We start from the raw sequence: 20,615 nt of genomic DNA on the forward strand, positions 1-20,615 counted from the left end.
CCATCCACATGGCTGACCTTGACTACTGACTTCAGTACCAGTACTGTGTGGCTCAAAGTCCCCCACCCAGAATCATATTGTTAGTATCCACTACTGGCATGGACCAAGGCTCCAGATAAACAAAGACACTCTTATGAGGCAAGATATCCCAGGGCCTTGGAGGTTATCTCCCAGGAATAGGCTAAAGGACATACCTGTCTTTGGAATGTTCAAGAATTAGACAACATACCTTTTGTTGTCCAAGGCATAATTGTGCATTGTTTTTCCCTTGGGGACCAAACCCTGTGTCATAACAACAGTTGTTTTCAACATTTTTTTCCTGAGTTTCAGTTGTTGCACAGAAAGAATCAGCAATTATTTGAATTACTGTGTCGTCAACACCGGGATTTTGATTTATAAAAATATAATCTGTTTTATTCTTACCTATTCCTTTCTACACCTGCATTTTTAAATTTCTTTTTCTCATTGTTTTATAACACAGTCTAATAGACACTGGGTACTCCACTCTACCCATGTTCCCTCCTTTATACTTTGCTCTCCCCTCCAGTCTTTTTTTTTTTTTAAGATTTTTATTGGAAAGGCAGATATACAGAGAGGAGGGGAGACAGAGAGGAAAATCTTCCGTCCAATCATTCACTCCCCAAGGGACAACAATGGCCGGTGCTGAGCCAATCTGAAGCCAGGAACCAGGAACCTCTTCCAGGTTTCCCACACGGGTGCAGGGTCCCAATACTCTGGGCTGTCCTCGACTGCTTTTCCCAGGCCACAAGCAGGGAGCTGGATGGGAAGTGGAGCTGCCGGGATTAGAACTGGCAGCCAATATGGGATACTGGCGCTTTCAAGGCGAGGACTTTAGCCACTAGGCCATGCCGCCGGGCCCTGCCCTCTAGTCTTACAATAGGTGTCTTTCAGGTACCCTCAGAAGTCCATCATACTGCCACTGAGGTCTCCCAACAATGTAGGTGATTAGCTGCTGTTTTGCTGTGAGTTCATCCTTGTGCTGCTTGCGCAGGGACATACTTCTCTCCGTTTTCTACCTATGCACATACTTATTTCCACTGCATTTCCATTATAGATTCCCTTAGTTTCAGTCCTCCATGGGTTGAAAGAAAAAAAAATATTGGATCTTCATCTCTATGGTATTATCAAACTTGTAACAAAGGCATCAATATGATGCTAGGGTGGCGTAAAAGAGTGTCCCACATCTTCCTGTAGAAATAAATGCCAGCATGTAACCCCTGTGGTTCTGATGGGAGCACAGTAAGTACTAGGTCATCATTACCCACGGGTAGTAGTGGTAATGATAATTAAAAGGGCATTAAACAATCTCGCATGTTCACAAACAGTTGATCGCTCATGAATTATTGCTTAATAGGTTATATCACAACATCTTATTACATTTAGTACAAATAACTAGGAAGTGCAACAAGATAAAATTCACAGGTATAATTTTTAGATTTCTACACTTGCATTTTAAAATATATTTCACGATATGGATAATATTCAACAAAATGTGCATAATCAAATAATAAGTAAAGCTGACCCATAAATAAATATTATAGACATATTTGAGGAGCTTATTATTTTTATTTGGTAAGTGGGTTCCAAAGTAATTTAAAACCTGCCGATTTTGATAACTGTTTATTTGCTTGCTCGCTTCTTTAACATGAAGGGCACTGTAGAAGTTCAAAGATAAATGAAAAGTATTCTTGCTTTGCCAGAACCAAATGATGATAAATTAGAACAAAGTTAAAAGTGTTGCAGAAGAATGCCTAAGTAAAAATTTGACAATAACAAATATTTTCCGAGAAAACATTTCTTAGCTATTTCAAATTTTATTAAGATGATTTATAGGAACTATTATTATGTTTGAAAGAGGATATACCAGCTAAAAGTGTGATGGGAGAATCACAGAACATTTGAAAAATAGATCGTTTGCGGTACAGGAAGTGGTCCAAGTGATTGCGTGATGTGACTCTTAAGATGTGGTGTGTGGATGATCCCTGTAAGGGGCTGGGACTCGAGTTAGGACAACCTCACCAAAAAGATCGGGATTCAGGGGATGCAAGGGGAGTGAAGCAGTGCGCAATTTATTGAACTCAACAGCGCAATAGCAGGTCACCTAGGCAACCACGCAAAGCCCCTCTAAAAATACTGAACAAGGAAATGAGGTGACAGTCACCATAGTGTCAACGTGATAAGCATGTTTTTTAGGAACAGATTCTGACAATCAAACTGATTAACTGAGGAAGGGGATATGCTTGGCCGCAAAGCAGCTGATGAAGAAGGAGGCACAGGGAGGCGCTGCTCATCCCACCTGTCCTTGGCCAGCGAGGGAGCCAGAGTTCCACACGGGAAGTCTGCTTCATGCTAGCAGTCTCAGCAGAATCCCAAGCTGGATCATGAGTTCTGGGGTTCTTGGGCATCTTAGCGCACTGGTTCAGGGGATGCACTGTTGTACTTTTTCTTGCTCAGTAAGCTCTTGTAATGCCATAGCACTGATCATCTCTGAAAAAATGAATTAGGAGGCAAACTTTAGAACTTTGACTAATTAGTTATGATTTTATTATTATCCCCCAGCGTATATCTTCTCCTTCAGTAAAGCTTTCTCTTATTTTCAGAATTTGTGATGTGGTTAGCTCTGGTTTTATTTTTAATTTCTTTTAATTTGATCTATATTTTATTTTGTGATATATGGGTGGATGTTTTTTCTCAGATTAAGAAAGAATCTGAGCATTATTTATTTTGTTATTATCCATAAGTCACTCTCCTACTTTCTGAGAAGATCGCACGGATTATGTAGATTCAATATTTCCCCATCTTTTTTTTTTTTTGTCTCCGTGCTAAAATTTGGCTCATTTTGATTGGTCAGTGTTGTTTAGTGATCTTTTCTTTTGTCATGTCCAATCTTCTGTTAGTTCCACTCAAGAATATTATATATGAAATTTATCTTAGTCTTTATTCTAGAAATTTTATCTCATCATTCTTAAAAGCTTTCATTTTTTCCATGTTCTGTATACAAGGGGGCTTCTGCAAGTTAATGGAAGTGTGTATTCTTTTAATTTCATTTTCCACAAACTTTCTGAATTCCTGTTTTTGAACTTTTTTATTTTTAAGAATATTTATTTTTCATTGGCAAGGCAGATTGACAGAGAAAAGGGGAGGCAAAGAGAAAAGTCTTCCATCTGCTGGTTCAATTCTCAGATGACTGTAATGACCAGAGCCGAGCCAATCAGAAATGAGGAGCCAGGAGCCAGGAGCTTCTTCCTGGTTTCCCATGCAGGTGCAGGGTCCCAAGGTTTTGAGCCATTGTTCACTGGTTTCCCAGGCCATAAGCAGGGAGCTGGGTGGGAAGTCGAGTAGCCAGCACACAAACTGACACCCATATGGGATGCCAATGGCGACTTAGCCAACTGAGCCATTGTACCATCTTCTGACCTTTTTGTTCTACAAGTTCCGGTCTTACATACTTATATCCCTCTCTCCTTCTCTCTGCATATATATAAACTGTTTTTTTGTACACATACATTCATGTACATTTGTACATGCACTATTTATAGGCGTACGCTATGTATGTGATTTTTCTTTGTAATTTTTAATAAATGCACATTAGTTTTTAAATCCTTGTTTATTAATTTCCAAAGCTGGATCACTTTTATTATGTTCTGTCCCCACTGAGTCACATTCTCCTGTTTCATGATATTTCAAAGTATTTGTAATACTCTTAGTGTTATGGTTATCATGTAATAATGACATTTTTTAAACAAGGGATAGCATATGATCCCACAGTCCCTGAAAATTATATTGCCTAGTGGCATGGTAATAGGCTTAGACTAAGTACACTGTATGAGCTCCACCCAACAGTGAAACCTCCCAATAATACATGTCTTAGAACCATCCCTATTGTTAACAGCACAAGACTGTATCGTTAGAGACTGAAGCATATTAGTACTGTTTTATTTCCCTCCTGAGGAGTTTAAGTCATTTTTTCTGTCAGTTAAATTAAGAGTCTGGTCTTTCACTTCATTCCTAGAGTTGAGTTGAACTGTGAATTGTCTAATTTCCAGGGTCCTCAGCAACCACTGTTTTGATAATCCTTGCTTAACTGGAGAGGCACTGACACGCATCTGATATTTTTAGTTCGTGTTTTTATTTAGCACTTGCCAAATGCCTTGTACATGTAACTGCTGATTTTGTTCATCAGTTCTGGTAGTTTGGGTTGTTTAAATGAATTTCTCAGAATTTAAAAAAATAAACAGCTGTGTCACCAGTGAGTCAGGTTTTTGTTTGTTTGCTTGTTTGTTTCTAAACTTCACCTCATGTATTGACTTTTGCCTGTACTGGCTACAATTGCCAGTAAAATGTTAATAAGCAAAGCAGCGCAAACAGCCATGGTTCTGAAAGAATTCAACATTTCAACATTAAATCTGATAGAGGCTATTGATTTTTCAGAATTGTTTTTATCAGATGGAAGGAAAATATTTGCCAAGAATTTTTTTCGTCAAGAATGGATGATAGATGTTGGCACATACTTTTTTGTACCCACAGAAATAATATTCTCCTAATATATTGAATTACATTGATTTCTAAATGTCAGGTCAGTTTTACATTTCTAACATAAACCATACACTGTCATGGTTTATTTTTCTTTTATTCATGAATTTGATTTGAGAATATTTTGTTAGATTTTTTTCACATATGTTTATAAGAAATAATGATTCATAATTTTCTTTTTGAAATTATCTTTGTCAGTTTTGGGACGAGGGTAATTCTATCCTCCTACCAGGGAATGAAAGCATTTCCTCTATTTTTTTTCCCCCTGAATTTGTAAGAGATTGTCATTACTTTTCATTAATGTAGTCATATGATCCTGCACTTTTCTTTTATGAGAAATGTTTAGTTATAAATTCAATTTAGTTTTTAGAATTGTTGTAGATTATCTGTTACCATTAGGTCAAGTTTTATAAGTTTATCATTCATTCATTTCATCTGTTGAATTTGTTCGCATATGTTTGTTCATGGTAGTCTGTTACTATCATCTTAATATCATTATTAATTTGGATTATAAATTTAGATTATCTTCTAAATTTGTAAATTGACTAAATTATCCATGGATTTTTCTTTTGCAATGAGATCTGCTGTTTATTGTTCTGTTCTATTCAATCTTCTCTAAATTGCTTTTCTCTTTCTAGATGCTTGAGGTGGAAAGTTGGATCAAAGATTTTTTAAAATGTATTTTTATTTTGGATTTTGAATTATGTGGTACAATTTTGTATAGGCTGGAAAGATTTTAAACTCTTCTGTTGTAATATAGCTACTTGAACATATTAAGTTCTTTGTAATCAATATCTGATTTATAGGTTACAACTTTTGACATGATGTGTTTTCTTTTTTATTTCATACTAAATATTATTTATATATAATTGTGATTTCTAATAGTGTTTAACAATGTAATGTTTAATTTTCAAATGCTTAAAATTACTTTATATGTTATATATAATTTAGATATTAATTACTTTTACATAATTATCTTTGCTTTCTAAATCATTCACTGCAGTCATATTACATTTGTGTAATATTTCAGTTTAAAATGTACCAGTTTATTTTCTAGCATATAATCCTTTTGGTAACTTTTGGTGACAGTGCACTTGAAAATGCTATTTAGTCTGTAAGCAAGTCTGATAATTTTTAACTATTAAACACGATAATGGTATGCAAATTTATTTCTCACATGTCTTTTTATTCCATTTTTATTTATTGGTTGTTATGTAAAGCACGTTATAAAAGCTTCAACCATGATCATGAACTTGCCTGCTTTATTTTTTATTCCTGTCAGATTTACTTAATGTGTTTAAATTTATATGCGCAAACTTGGGGTTACCATATCTTCATAATTTTCTGTTTTCCTTCTTTTTAAAATTATGTATCTATTTGTTTATCTACTGATTTATTATTTGAAAGGATGCAAGAGAGAGATTGGTCTGACATTTACTGGCTTACTCCCCTAAATCCTGCAAAACTAAGGCAGGAGAAGCTGCCAGCCAAGAACTGAGTGTATGATTCCTCCCTGGGTGGCAGAGATCCAGATACTTGAGCCATCATCTTCTCCAAGGGTGTGCATGTGAACATTAGAAGTCACATTTTAACAGCTGCTGTGCCACACATCTGCCCCTAATTTCCCTCTTTCTATGTTGCAATTGAGCTTCATCTTGAGGCCTGTTTTGTGTGCTGTTAGTGTAGCGTGAATGTCTCTCTTGTGTTGATAATTCACATGCTTGCAGTCTTCCAGGCTTTTCCCTCAGTTTAAGCAGGTTCCCTTTCCCCAAAAGCAGACATGGTGGAGATTGAGTACAGCAGAGTATGTGAGCTGTGCTGTCAGTTTCACCTGCTGAAGGTGAGGAGATGACTAAAGCAAAATTCACCCAGGACACATTGATGTACAGCCATTGCAACAGAGGACTCAACTGAACTATTTGGGGAGCACTAGACTAGATTGACTTGTGGGGCAAGGAGGCGATGTCTTTATTCTCCTGCATCCATCAATTAGTAGATAAGGTCAGCTTCCAGAAAGAGTGTGGTCTTCGGTAGAGTGACTATTTTTAGTTGAGAGTATCCTAGAAAGAATTTCATGGAAGAGCTGACATTAACAACCATCCTGGCGATGTTAGAAATGAGTTCTTCAGTCCTAGAGCTGGATGACTGGCATGCTCTGTGCCGTTAATGTGCTTCTATTGTGACCCCCAATAATTGGATGTTGTGTGTGGAATCCAGTCTTCTTTGCTTTTCATTGGAATGCTGAGCCCTTTGATATTTAGTGCAGTTATCATTACTGTTGGGTCTAATGCAGTGTCTCAATATGAGTTTTCTTCTTTTCAATCTATATTCTTTCTTTGTGTCTTCCACATTTCTTACAAGTTATTCAGCTTGAACAGTGTGTACTTAAGTTTCTTTTCCCTTGGATTTTATATCCTATTGGGATTTTTTTAAATAAAAAATGATAGTAAGGATTCTCTTATGCACCTTAAACTTATGTATTATTCAAGTTTAACCAGACACAACGTACTGAAATCAATTTTGAGAAGTGCAACTTCATCCCATCGTCTTTCCATGCTGTTACTGTCACTTTACCATATTGCAGTGGATTTGCTTCTTGCCTCAGTAGACTCTCTTTTCTTTTATATTTACATGTATAGGTGTGTAAGTTATTCTTCGTTGCTTCCTATAGATTTGTTTTTATCGGGTATCCTTTCTGTCAGCTGAAGATCTGTCAGTGATTTTTGTAGTTAGGTCACTGACAACAAATTCACTCAGTTTTTTATCTTGTGTGTTTCCTTTCCTTCATAAAAGCACATAGCTTCTTTGGACCACTGTGTGTTTCTTCTTTTGTTGTTGTCTTTTCAGAAGAGGATCAGTTAGCCTTCTAAGAATCTTTACTTTCTTTAGGGTTTCATTTCTAGCATGCTATCCTACCCAAACATTAAGTAAGAGACTTCTGTTTCTGAATGGATATGAAAAGTGTTACAACTCCAGCTCTCAGGCACAGGGTTCAGTTTTCATCCTCCATTCTTCCCTTTCTGCCCCCATGTCAACAAGGTCAGCTAAAAGCTTCTGCTCTAGTTTGGAATTTGTTTCTGGCTGCTGATTTCTTTCTCTTTGATGGTGGACATGTGAAATTTGGGGAGTTATTTTATAGCAGAAGTGCATTTTATAGTGGAAGCGATCCATTTAGGAACAGTGTCCATAACCACTTAAAGCTGCCCAAATGGCAAAGTCTTTCCTCCTTAAAGCATTATGTGGAATAGTTGTAGGTCTACAAACTAACTGTATTTGCTTTTGTTTGTAGCTGCTCATTCCAGTCCTTAGGCTTGTGATATCACACATGTGATTTATTAATTTAATAAATAATTGTTGAGAGGTTTACTTTTACTTTCCTGCTTCCTGCTCTAACAGGTCTATGGAAATGCAGGACCTAGCAAGTCCACACACACTTGTTGGAGCTGGTGAGGCCCCTGGTGGCTCCAAACTGGACAAATCTAATCTCAGCAGCACTTCAGTCACAACAAATGGCACAGGAGGTAAGTGTATCACCCCAGAGATACCCAGAGTGGCATGTCAAAGTGTTTGCTGTAATTCTACATTTTAAGGATCTGTTAATAATTGAAGTCTCTTCATCAGGACGATAATAAGTGTTACATCCAAGAAATACCTTGTTTAAATATTATCTGTTGTGGCATTGATTTACTTAACATCGATATGCCTTTGCTATAGCCAGGGAATTTCAAAGGGAAGAGGTAGTCCTTAGCAACATTTCGAGGGCCTTAAACGAGGCTTTCTTTCGGTATTTACCACTGTAATCGTTCCAAACATATTAAAATTGTGAACATACTGATATTACATATATACATAAAATAATGTTACATATATGCACTTGTGTATGTAATATATGACACACACTTATATATACACCACTTCTGATTTATTTTGAATCATAAAAAATGTTTTATCTCAAATTTTCCTAAAAATAATTTTGTAAATACAAATATATTCTTATCTACTGCATTTTCTTTTCAGAGAATAATACTTAATACTTACCTGTAAAAGATTTTTTATCTTTTCTAGATAGTTCTCCATTTGCCCAGCCCATAATTTTTCCACAGCATGTGGTAACAATAATAGCTGTTATTTTAAGCATTTTACTTATTACTTTCATACAACGAATCCCACTTGTCATAAATAAACTCAAATTTTTGCATCAGAATACAAAAGCACTTCACAAAGTTCACGACAAAAAAAGGAATTAAAAGAAGTTTTCAAGGTGGGTGTTTGGCACAACAGTTGATGTGTTGCTTGAGATGCGTGCATCTTGTATTAGAATGCCTGAGTTCAGGCCCCAGCTTGACTCATGATTCCATTATCCTGCTATTGTGCATCCTGGAGAGTGACAGAAGATGGTCGAGTCATTTGCTGTCTGAATCAATGTGGAGACCGAGAGTTGATCTCCAGCTCAGGCCTCAGTCTGGTCCACAGTTACTGTTCAGGTCAACTGGGGTGTGAACCAGCTGTTACGAAATCTATCAACCTGTCCTTCTTTCTCTCTTTCTCATAAATTAAAAAAAAAAAGATAAATATATATAATTTCTTGAAAGATAGTTTTTTTTTTTTTTTAAAGTCAATCAGGATGCAAAGTGTCTAGGGTTAGACAGAGGTGGGTCTGATCATTGTTTCCAAACTTTGTATTTCTTCTTCCCATTTCTAGGGGGAGTGGAGAGATAGGGGAATAGGCCATATCCAGCTTCCCAACCATCCCAGTATACAAGGATGAGAAAAGGCCACCCAATATCAACCCAGGGTCACAATGTGGTGCATTCTCTGGGGGTTCTGCCCAGATAGATGCGGCAGTTCCAAAATGCTGTTGATCATGACAATCTATGGATGAGGAATCCCTTCGAATGTCCACTGACTGACACGATCAATGTTAGATTCTGCAATTGATTACATATTTGTTGTCATTGTTTGACTGAGGTAGTTGCCCATACGTTCTGTTATCCATTTTCTGCTGTGGTACCAAGATGTCCTCTGCAGGCTCCAATGGGCTACCATATTCCTCATGTGATCCATGGCCTGCCATCCAGCATGCCATCCTATACACTGAGGAGGACCTATAGGTGGGCTCCATGACCTGGTCCAAGAGACCCAGACCCTTCTGGATCCTCCACCTTTGCAACTCATGGATTCAGCACCCACTGTACAGGCGGACCCAAAATCCTGGGCCAAGAGACCCAGGCCCCTCTTGACCCCCCCGCCCCACCCCTGGGGATCATGGACCCAACACCCACTACAGTTTTTTTTTAAGATTTATTTATCTGATTTTTAAATTGGAAAGTCAGATTTGCAGAGAGAAGGAAAGACAGAAAGCTTGTCTGTCTGCTGAGTCATTCACCAAATGGCTACAATGTCCAGAATCAAATCAATCTGAAGCCAAGAGCCAAAAGATTCTCCCACATGTGTGCAGAGCCCCAAAGCCCTGGACCATCCTCCATTGCTTTTCCAGGCCACAAGCAGGAGCTGGATGGAAAGTGGAGCAGCCAGGACACGAACCAGCACCCATATGGGATCCCAACACATACAAGGCTAAGATGTAGCCACTAGGCTACCATAGCATGCCCTGAAAGATAAGTTCTGATGCAAAAAATTTTCAAAATGTGCATTTTTAAAATAATATTATTCCCATGAACTTTTTAAATGGCCCACATATGCTTAGATTTCAAAAAATTTTATTAAAAAATTAGCATTTTAGAACACATTTTAAAATTTTGTTTCCATGAACTTTATGATATCCTTGTGGTAATATATACTTATTTATATACATGATCTATAAATCATACCTTAGATGTCCACGATAATGTTGAAGTGTGTATCTAGTCAATTAGATTACTCTCTTTTAAATGTATAAACTTCTGGCATTAACAGATATCAGCATTTGCCACATCATATTTTCTTTTAAATTTTAAATAAATCTAAAATTGATACACCTCTTCCCATCTAATTTAATTTAACTGTGCAGTCTAAAACTTTCTTTGTAAAGTTATGTGCATTGCAACTTACCTGTATTTAATAATATTTTACAGTGAACCCTTTGTAGATTAACACTTTCCTGTTTATAATACTCACTTGTCTCTGAAAATGCATCTTTAATTTCAGCTAATAAATTATGAAATTTCAAATGTATAATGCATTTTTATATGTATATTTAAACCTTAAATTATTTGCCAGATGATCAGATTTAAAAAAATAAAGTACTCTGATACCGAAAACAAGGTTGACAAACTAAAATGTAAATGACTTTTGCCTTTAGAGATTGGGCTGGAAGGTCAGAAATGGGTACAGTCATTGAAGATTAGTTCTTGTACATTCAGAAAGCGTCAAGACAATGAACTCATATACCATTCCTGTTCTCAGGGGACAACATAACTGTTTTAAATACAGCTGACTGGCTGCTGAGTTGCAGCACACCCTCCTCTGCAACAAGTATGAGAGATGATGATGGTACACTGCATGTGTTTGAGTGTGTTGATTTGCTCCTCTGGTTTGCTGCCTATTGCTGTTTTATGTTTGCTTCCTTTTTCTGTGGTTAGTACTTGTAGACAAACAGGAGAAATGAAAATGCCTTTGCCTTATTTATAGGGAACAGTTGATTATATTTTTCTCATCATTTAATATTCTAGTCTTAGAGTTCTTAGTTTGATGATATTCTTCCTAAGATTTTTTCATAACAACTGCACACATTTGTTTGCTAGCTACTGATGAAGACTCAATCACCTTCAAAACCCACAAAATTCTCTCACTTATGAAATTCTTAGTATGCCAATTGGATATGTACTATTTTGCAAGCTTTGATAAATATCCAGAAGTACTTAAAGAAATACTAATAGCCAATACCCTGCCACTTTAGAATTATTTGCAATGAAACTATACACTTAAAATTATAAATTAAGCATCTTTACATCTTTGAACTATGGGTGTCATGTATATTTATGCATACTTATAGAAAAAAATCTTTACAAAACAAACCTCGTCTTTAATCAAATACAAATATGCTTTCAAAGTTAAAAAGTTATGTAAGTCCATTATTCTACTATGAAACTACCCAACTTTAGGATAAAAAAAAAAAGCCCAGGACTGTCAGAAATTTATACATATTACAAGGAAACATTTAGAGCCAACTCAGCAGGGTGAACCATAAAAATCAGTGTAAATTAGACTATGTGAACAATGAATAAAAAGCACTCAGTCATGCTCCTTGCTAATATTTCTATAATCTTAGTTTTAAACATCTTTTAATTCCATTCTTTAAATGTGGTTTTTGCTAAGTGACTTACATAGACTTGTGTCCCATGGACTTTGGGTCCAGGGCACCAGGGATTTAGATCTTGGTACTTCATTTCTTACTGTTATACATTGAGGAACTTACTTAATGTCTCTGAGCTTCAGTTCCATTCTGCAGGAAGATAATGAAAATTCCCTGAAATTTAAAGCTTTTGTCTTCAGAAAGATACTGTCTGCAAGTAGTTTTCCACTATTTTTTGTACACCCGAGAATATTCTTTTTTTCTTTTATCTAATAATTCAACAACAATGCAGCGAAAGTTTTCTCAGGATACTTAAAATATGCATCATGTTAAAGGGATCTTCAGTGTGAGGTCAGACAACAAACTCCTTTGTCTTTAGAAGTGAATAAGCCGAGCCAAAGAAAGCAAACTTCTAGTAGAAAATGTCAAGTACATTTTCATTATAAATGGTATAGAAATGTTGAAAAAGATCATTTTGGTTATATGATCTTTTTAAGTAGAAGTTGATCATGACACTTAATGATCGCATCATGACTACCTTGGTGCTGGCTAACTAGGATGCCTTATTCCCTAAAGACATTTAAAATGTTTCTTCCGCTGAATCCTAATTACACAATTGCATCTCCAGATTAATACTGGTCCTTAGACTTCCGTTTCAAATTTTTATAATGTCTAAGATTATGAAAATGTTAAAGTTGAAAACAGAATAAATGCACCCATCACTTTGCTAATAAATCTATAGCTAGATTTGTGGTTCATATGATCTCTGTTAGAAAAATTAATTTTGGTCAAAAAGATAATATCTAAACAATTAAATGTAGCTGTGTTTAAATAAAATGAATTGGAACATCAAATTTGGATTTCATAATAATTTACATAAAATATTCTTTTGATAGTCTTCAGCCATTCACAAAGTTTTAAAAAATACACAATTGTTAGCTCATGGAATATACAAAAATTGGCCATCTATTTGCATAAGGTTTGGCACAATGCCTAGTGTATGTATGAAGTGTGTGTAGGCAAATAAGCATGTGTGCATATCCTATGAAAATATATTTCAAAATATGGGTGATTCCAGATGCTAATTTGCTTAATGTTCTAAAAATTGATGATTAACTTCACTTCATATGCCAAAGTGTTTATTACATCTATTGTGTATGCTTAGGACAGGGTTGAAAAAAATGTCAATTTTCACTTAATTAGAAATAGATCAAGTTCTTATATACCAGATCATGTGCCACAGCATAGGAGCTTAGTGACGTAAAAAGCATTCTAGTGTCCATCCAGGGACTAAGAGTCAAGCAGAGTGATGTAGACAAGAAAGTAATGACTGCCATAAAGCTTTCAAGGTGGATGCCCGGTGGCGGCAGGAATATTTGATTCCATGTGGATATTAGACAGATACTTTGAAAAAAAAATTGGGGGGTTATGAAAATAAGACATTCTGATAAATTTTGTTACTGTGTTTTCTATATTAGGAATTGATATGTTGAACTTTTTGATATTTTGCAGAGTCTTTCCAAGTTTAGAATATGTTAGAGATTGATTCACACGACATGTATTTATTTATATTCTTCTGTCTTCATTTGTGCAGAAGTGCCTACTGCTCTTTTTAGATTTTTCTTTAGTGTGAAAGTCATAAATTGCCTCCTAAAATTATTTTACAAAATTAAATACTTCATGGGTAGTTGGAAATGAAAGACACTTGGTACTCACAGCTTTAGGATTGAACATATTGAATCAGACAGACATAAATTCTTTGCTGTGCTGATTATTAAAACCAGTAGGCAATACTTATTGCTTTCCTGCAGTGTTATAAATTGTAACCTTCCTGAGCTCTCTGAAATTCTTTGTAGAGGTTAAGCTGTCTAAAGTCACTATGTGTGATTTTGTGATTGAGGAAGAAGTGTGCGTGAGATTACATGAAAGTTCTTCAAAAAGTTTGTGGGAAGATGGAATTTAGAGATCAGTGTATTTTGTTGCAAAGTTTTAAAAACTGTGTGCAATGTTTTTCATAAAACTCATATCCCATGAACTTTTTGAAGACCCTTTGTGCATACTCAAATATGTGGCCTGAGAATCTTCATGCTCTAAAGTAAATGTATCTTCTAAGTCTATTTTTTCCCACAAAATTCACAAAGTACTTCACAGTCTTTCAGATAATTTTCAGTACTAAGCTTTTGGCTTGAAAGTTTGTATGCCTGCATCCCATTTCAGAGTCCTTGGATTCAATGCCTGGCTATAGCTCCTCACTTCAGCTTGCTGCTTCATGCAGGTTCTGGGATGTAAGGATTAAGGCACAAGTGTCTGCAGTCATACCACCCTAAGGAAGATGGGAATTCTTCCTGGCTGCTGTCTTTGGCCAGCCTTAATAATGAACCAGTGACTGGGAGGTGTCTCTCCCTCTCTGCCTCTAAAATAAACAAATAATACTTTTAAAGTGAATGGATGTCTGCATGAAAACAGATTTCTGAAGATACAATTTTAAATAGAAATTAGTTATGTCATTTTTCAAGGATTAAACCTCATATTGCAACAAACAAACATGGAATCTGAGTTATGATCATACATCAGAATTTCTTCAGAAATAATTAAGGCACATTCATGTTATAGCTACATTCTAAAGATACTATTAAGAGGTAAGATTAAATTTGCTTTGAAAATACATGCATGCAGATACAGCTGAGGCTTGGGATGTGAAAAGAATAATTCAGTGATTTAGTAACCATAACCAAAGCCTGATAATGGGCATGCATGATTTTGATTTAGATAATAATGATCGGTTACTGTTACAGCTGATAAGTGGAAAATCAAACCATGTATTTATGTACTTTTTTCTCCTCCTCCTGCTACTTCTTCTTCACTATTTAGCTGTTTGAAGAACATTTGAGTCACAGCTAAATAAATAGTGAGATGGGGAAACAGACAATACAGGCAATGGCTGGAAAATTAAGTTTAATTCACTTATTTTGAGAATGTAAAAGAAAAAATGTCAAACACCTTTCACTTGGGACATCAAAATATGATTGTTGCTTTTGAATCAACAATATTTTCTCTAAGATATTTGTTGAAAAATATGTTTCTGTTCTATAGGTTTTGGTTTTTACAGTATGTCATGAACAATTAAATACTACTGTCTAAACTTTTTGTTAATTTAAGGAGAAAATGTAGTTGAAATGCATTGGAACATGCCAGAGCATAGACACTGATCATTTTGGAATGAGGATTTTTACAAGTTTTACAAAATTAGTAAAGTTTATTTTATTAATAAACATCTTACCAATATTGCCTTAAACAGTTTTAGTAAAAAAAAAATTAAAGGGTTTCCTGTCTTTAGGAAGTACATATTATATATTAGGAAAGCATATTATTATATAACTATATTATTGATTTTACTTGAATCATACAAATAAAAGTGCAACAAGACAGAATGCATTTCAAATATGCTGTATTTGTAGCTTTGCTGAACATGAATTTCCTGTCTCATATTTTATCTGTACTTACTGTATAATGCTTATAACAGGTCCCTGTTTTATAAATGTCAAGATAAAATTTCTTGATATTTTGACATCTCTTCAATAAGTCAACTAAAGTATGTAAAAAGTATTGATTTCACTTCTCTACTTCTTTCTATTGCTAAAAAAATAAAAAGCATTTGTTATTATATAACATCAGCATTGTTATTAAAAAAAAAAAAACCTCAAACCGAAATAACTTTGTATCATATTTGGGACTCAAAAGATGTCTGTTAATGCTAGTTCGCATTCTGAAATGTGACTAAACTATTTCTAGATTTATCTGAAAATTTTGGCCTATGCTTTTTTGTCATACAGCCAGAAATCAGATGTGGGCACTGCATCACAGTGCGTAGTCTCTTCACCTGTCTAGAACACTTTCTCCACTATCCTGTCAAAGAAAGTATTTCTGGATGAGTTATTGCCACGTAGGAGGCAATGTAGATTACAGTTTGGATTCTGAAAGCACACTACTTGATTTCAAATTCTAGCTCATTAGTGAATATGGGAAAGTTATGCAACTTTTTTTGCTTCTGTTCCTTCATCTGAGACATGCAGATGGTGTTTCTTTGAGGAACAAATGTTGTGATGCCTGTAGAACACTGAACTACTCTGGAAGTATTGAGTACATTTTAACTGTGTGCTATTATTTCTTAAAACCTACTTCTTGTTGTGTTTTGGAACAATCATGAGGGAGAAGGAGAATACCTGCCTTCGAATCCTATGCCCATGCTTTTCACTTTTCTTATTTGTTTCTGATGACTTTTTTCCAGAAGACAGCCCTATTCTTTCCATGCTGCCAGCCATTGTAAAAAGCCATAGACTGTTAAGGGGGAAAGATTATGAGGGCTAGAGCTGTAGTTTTGAGTTGAGACCTAAACTCTTCTTTCTCTTGTATTGTAACTTGTCCAGGCCTTTTCTGTGTGTTAAATAGATACAGTGGTTCATATCCATTAGTTATTTTAAGGATTAGCTAAATGCACTATATTTTGCACATGATGATCTTTCAGTAAATAAGGAAATGAACAACTTTGTCTTGCTAAGTATATTCATCAATGAAATATAACTAATAGGAATGTTGTGCAAATAACTGCTTAAGATTAATAACAATAAATTCATTTTTATTACACAAATTAGTAAATACTACTTTTAAACTGTTGTTAATATTACAAGGTCAGGCTTACATTTCCCTTCTGCTAGGAATACAACTTTAAAAATTTCCTCTTTCCAACCTTCAAAAATTTCAGTTCTCCTCTGAATCTCCCAGGAAGTTGCCATGTTATTTTTAATCATGGATCCTAAATTAACCATGGCTCACTGAAAGTATGGTCAATTCTGCCCATGAAGAAAGAGCATGGTTATTTTCGCATGCTTCTCCATGAACTGATTGCTTTTCTAACGAAGTAATATTACTGACTTGCACAGGGTAGCCTATGAGCTACGTTATTCTTTTGTTCTGTTTGGCTGGTCATCAGTTTCATCTTCATTGGCTTGCTTCTCAGTTGTTTAGCTGTTATTCCATTTATGACCAGAGGTGTTAAATAGAAAGTAACAGCTTATTCCCTTGTTATTGTGATATGTGTAGTAGGGTATTGTCAACAAAGGGAAAGAAAATATGGTGTGATCAAATGAGTGGAGGGTTTGTCATTGTCCCTCTTCTTTTTGTATCAAATCGTAGTAATGCATGCCAGGCTACTTCATTGCCGAGTGAGGGTATTATACATAATATACCACCTGGGAGTGTTTGTGAGTTAGTACAAGTGTTTTTAAAGCAACACCGTGGCTATACAAAGTAGTCTCTTATTATAAGCCTATCTTTGTTGCACATTAACAAAAATTATGCTATTAAAATACAAACCCCAACATGTAATGGTTCCTAAGTCTTTTTAAGAGTAGAATATTTAATGAGTGCCGTGTTTGCACCCACGCCATGAATAGACCTACATTTATTTTGTTATACTTCTAGGAAATCATAACTTTTTAAAAAGCACCTTCTGGGAAAAATAAAATATAAGCTACTCAATCTCTTTTGTTACGACTTGAATTAAATGTGCTGAAGACTGACTCTGTTTTCTGTCTATTGACTGTACCAGAGTGTGATTAGGTGAGTTCAAACTGAAAATGTATAGTGCTGTTTCCCGTTTTAAAGCTGACTGCCTTTGAAAGCCAAACAGAGCCAGTTCAGTAAGAGGATTTTGATTAAATCCTCTGTAAATGCATGCCCAGTTAGAAGCTAAATTAACAAACTGTGCTCATCAACTTCTCCAGTTTTCTCTTGCATGCCCACAGTAGCTAAAAAATCACTAGCAGGTCAGTGTCTTTGATATAAACTTAGAAGTAAAACTCACTTGTCCTTATTCTTCTACGTAGTGTCTCTTCTTGCAGTCAAAACAGAGCCCCTGAACAGCAGTGAAACCACGACCACGACTGGAGACGGAGCGCTTGACACTTTTACTGGGTCAGGTAAAGCCTTTAGCTCCTGTGTCCTTACATTCACGTCGGGGCCCACAGACGTCTGCTCCTTATGAGTAAGCTGCACTAACACTAAAGCTGTTAGAGCACTAGATTCTACAAAGGTAGCAATAAATTCACCTTTTGGAGAACTACTTGCCATAAAACCATACCTTTTTAAAAATAAAAATCAAGTTTGGACTCATTCTTCCAGCTGACAGCAAAACAGTTCCACGATTATCTTGTTGTAGATAAGCAGAGTTGGCTTCCCCTGTAATTGTTTTATACACTGTTTAATTAATTCAATAATTAGGTTGTAATAGCCGACTTTGTTCCTTCTACTTGTTCATGTAAATTACATTAAAGCTGCTTTTGGTGCAGCATTCTAGATGTAAAACTATCCATTTGGTTCTTTTGAAATAAGCTTATTTCCTCTCTGGGTTTAAAGAACTCCTCCTGTGTAAGCAGCTGAATGACATGTATTAAAGGTTAATGGGCTAAGGGGGAGCACATGCTGGCTGTATTAGAATCCAGCTTCTAAGAGCACTCCTGTGCTTCAAAGAGAACAATGGCCTGTCTTTAAACATCAGTCCTTTAAAAATATAAATACCTGATAACTCCCAGCTGGACACATGAGCATGAATTAAGAACACTTAGTAAAAGTGTTTTTTTTGTTTTGTTTTCTTTTTAAGCTGCAGTATTTTCCTTGGCATATTACTTGGTGAAATTTTTTTTTCTTTTAAACCTGAGAAGGAATGTGTAAGAGAAGGATGAACATTAAACTTACAGAAGCATTTATGGCAATTAATCTTGGTTCTGCAGAATAGTCTGCATTTCTCCTTGCTCCCCCATGCAAGGGTTTTATGTGAAGCCAGTTGGGGTATCACTTTGAGAATGATGCCATTATGACATGTATTTGGTTTCTTTAAAGATACAGATGATTTAGTTTTATTACCTCAAAGTAATAGAAAGCTATTGCCATGAACTCACATAAATGTTAGTACTGCAATGGAAATGAATAGCAGTATGTAAAATGTGTGGAGAATCGTATGTGCCAATTCACACACTTTGTAATACTTCACCTGTCTTCCAAAAGGTGGATAGATACCAGTATTACTGTTCCGCCATTGCCCATTAACTGTGACTTGTCCATTTCCTGCGAAGTCAATGTATGAGAACAACGTTTTAAGGAGAAACAGAATTATGAATGAATTGCTGACATACTTCAATAGTGCACTCCCAGCCATCAAAACCTTTAGGCAAACTGAACAACAAAACTATAAAATGTTTACTGCTAATCAATTTCATTCAGAGCTGTCTGATCCATTTTAAAGACAAGAATTTCAAGATAAACAGAGGAGAGGTTGTTACAGTCACGCCATTCAGACCTCACAACTGGTCACTAAATCTAGAATCTAGTCACTGGGTTTTTTTCTAAAATACTGCATCTGAAAACATGAAGATGAGATAAGAAATACACCTGAACAATCTTCCTGTTAAAATTCACTCATTATCTTTAAGGACATTTTCTTGTTTCTTTTAAGAACTCTCTAAAGCCTGTGCAACTCAATAAAGTAGCCAATAGCGAGAAATAGCTTTTTAAACTCAAATTGACATTTGATAAAATTCATAATTTTCTTTTTAATCATAATAACAACCACAATTGCAGTGTTTAATAGATGCTTTTGGTTAGCACAACTCAGTTATGGAATATTTTTCAACACCTTAGAAAGTTGTGATGATCAATAATGGCCAACAACAGGGATGCTCAGTAGTACTATTAATAAGATTGATAATTCAATACTGTTAGGGAGGTATTGTCTGCACTGTAAAATGTCTTAATCTCTACCCCAAAATGCCAATAGCTTCTTCAATTGCTACAAAAATATCTCCAGACATTTAAATGCCTCCTGGTAAACAAAATTTTCACCACCACATTGTTTCTCTTTGAACTGTGTCAAATTCAAAATTCATTTTAATTGAATTTAGAGACATTTTGAAGAGAAGAGGTTTTGCGTATTTTTGTGTTCAGAAGCGATGAAGTACACTGGGTGTGTGTGTTAACTGGTTAATTGGATGACAACTGGAAATCAATCAAAGGTTTCCCAGATACAGGGTGCAGTATCATTGTAAGGAGAATTTTGATTTGATTAGCATAATCAAAACTCACTTAAAGCCAGTTTTGTCATTGTTATTCATTACTTAAGTTTCTGAGTTAGAATATTATTAGATTTTACTGAAGAAGCATTAACTGTGCTTTTTATTTCTTATGTGGATAACTTTCATTTCTGGGGCAAAGATGTTTGAGTCCATGTAAAAAGTTAAATTTAGCCATTAATCTGAAATTTTAAATGGTAATAGATCCCCAATAGTATGATGAGCTAATTCTTCTAATGTTGTAAGTTCATTCATTAGAGGGAGAAAGAATACCATATTATTTAGAATTGCGTTTGTGTATTCGTTTTACTCTGAATATATACTCTTGTTCTTTATTCAAGTAGGCCTCTCTGCTTAATGCTTCTTTTCATAGTTTGATGTGTCTCCTTGAAGAATTTGTGTTTTTTATGAACATGCAAATAACTGAGTGATATTTATAACTGAAATCTTAAGTGTACAAAGATGAAATTCCAGTTAAAAAGAGAAAGAGGCAAAACAACTTGGAATTGAACCTTACTTAATTGTATTTTGCCAAAACAGAGTATTCACTTTCAGAGAGTAATAAATGAACGTGAATTTTTCAAGAAATGACACCATTGCTGCACAATGCTGCCTTAATCCTGTTTGGTAGAGTCCAGTCCCAT

General features: G+C 35.4%; 1 protein-coding gene across 8 annotated transcripts in view; it reads left to right on the plus strand.

Annotated features, from left to right (window-relative positions):
• EYA4 (EYA transcriptional coactivator and phosphatase 4) overlaps window positions 1–20,615 on the plus strand; it is a 260,900-nt gene that overhangs the window by 191,663 nt on the left and 48,622 nt on the right. For 4 of the 8 annotated variants that reach the window (XM_040965425.1, XM_040965422.1, XM_040965426.1 and 1 more), the window contains exons 1-2: window positions 7,955–8,075; window positions 17,749–17,826. In XM_040965425.1, the coding sequence (XP_040821359.1) occupies window positions 7,955–8,075; window positions 17,749–17,826 (199 nt within the window). Of the gene's footprint in view, window positions 1–7,947; window positions 8,076–10,959; window positions 11,029–17,733; window positions 17,827–20,615 lie in introns of those variants that run through there. The other 4 variants (XM_040965420.1, XM_040965421.1, XM_040965424.1 and 1 more) reach the window with 4 other exon arrangements.

Source organism: Ochotona curzoniae, unplaced genomic scaffold (assembly GCF_017591425.1).
Source record: "Ochotona curzoniae isolate NIBS_2020 unplaced genomic scaffold, NIBS_Ocur_1.0 scaffold_3890, whole genome shotgun sequence".
NCBI lineage: Eukaryota > Metazoa > Chordata > Mammalia > Lagomorpha > Ochotonidae > Ochotona > Ochotona curzoniae.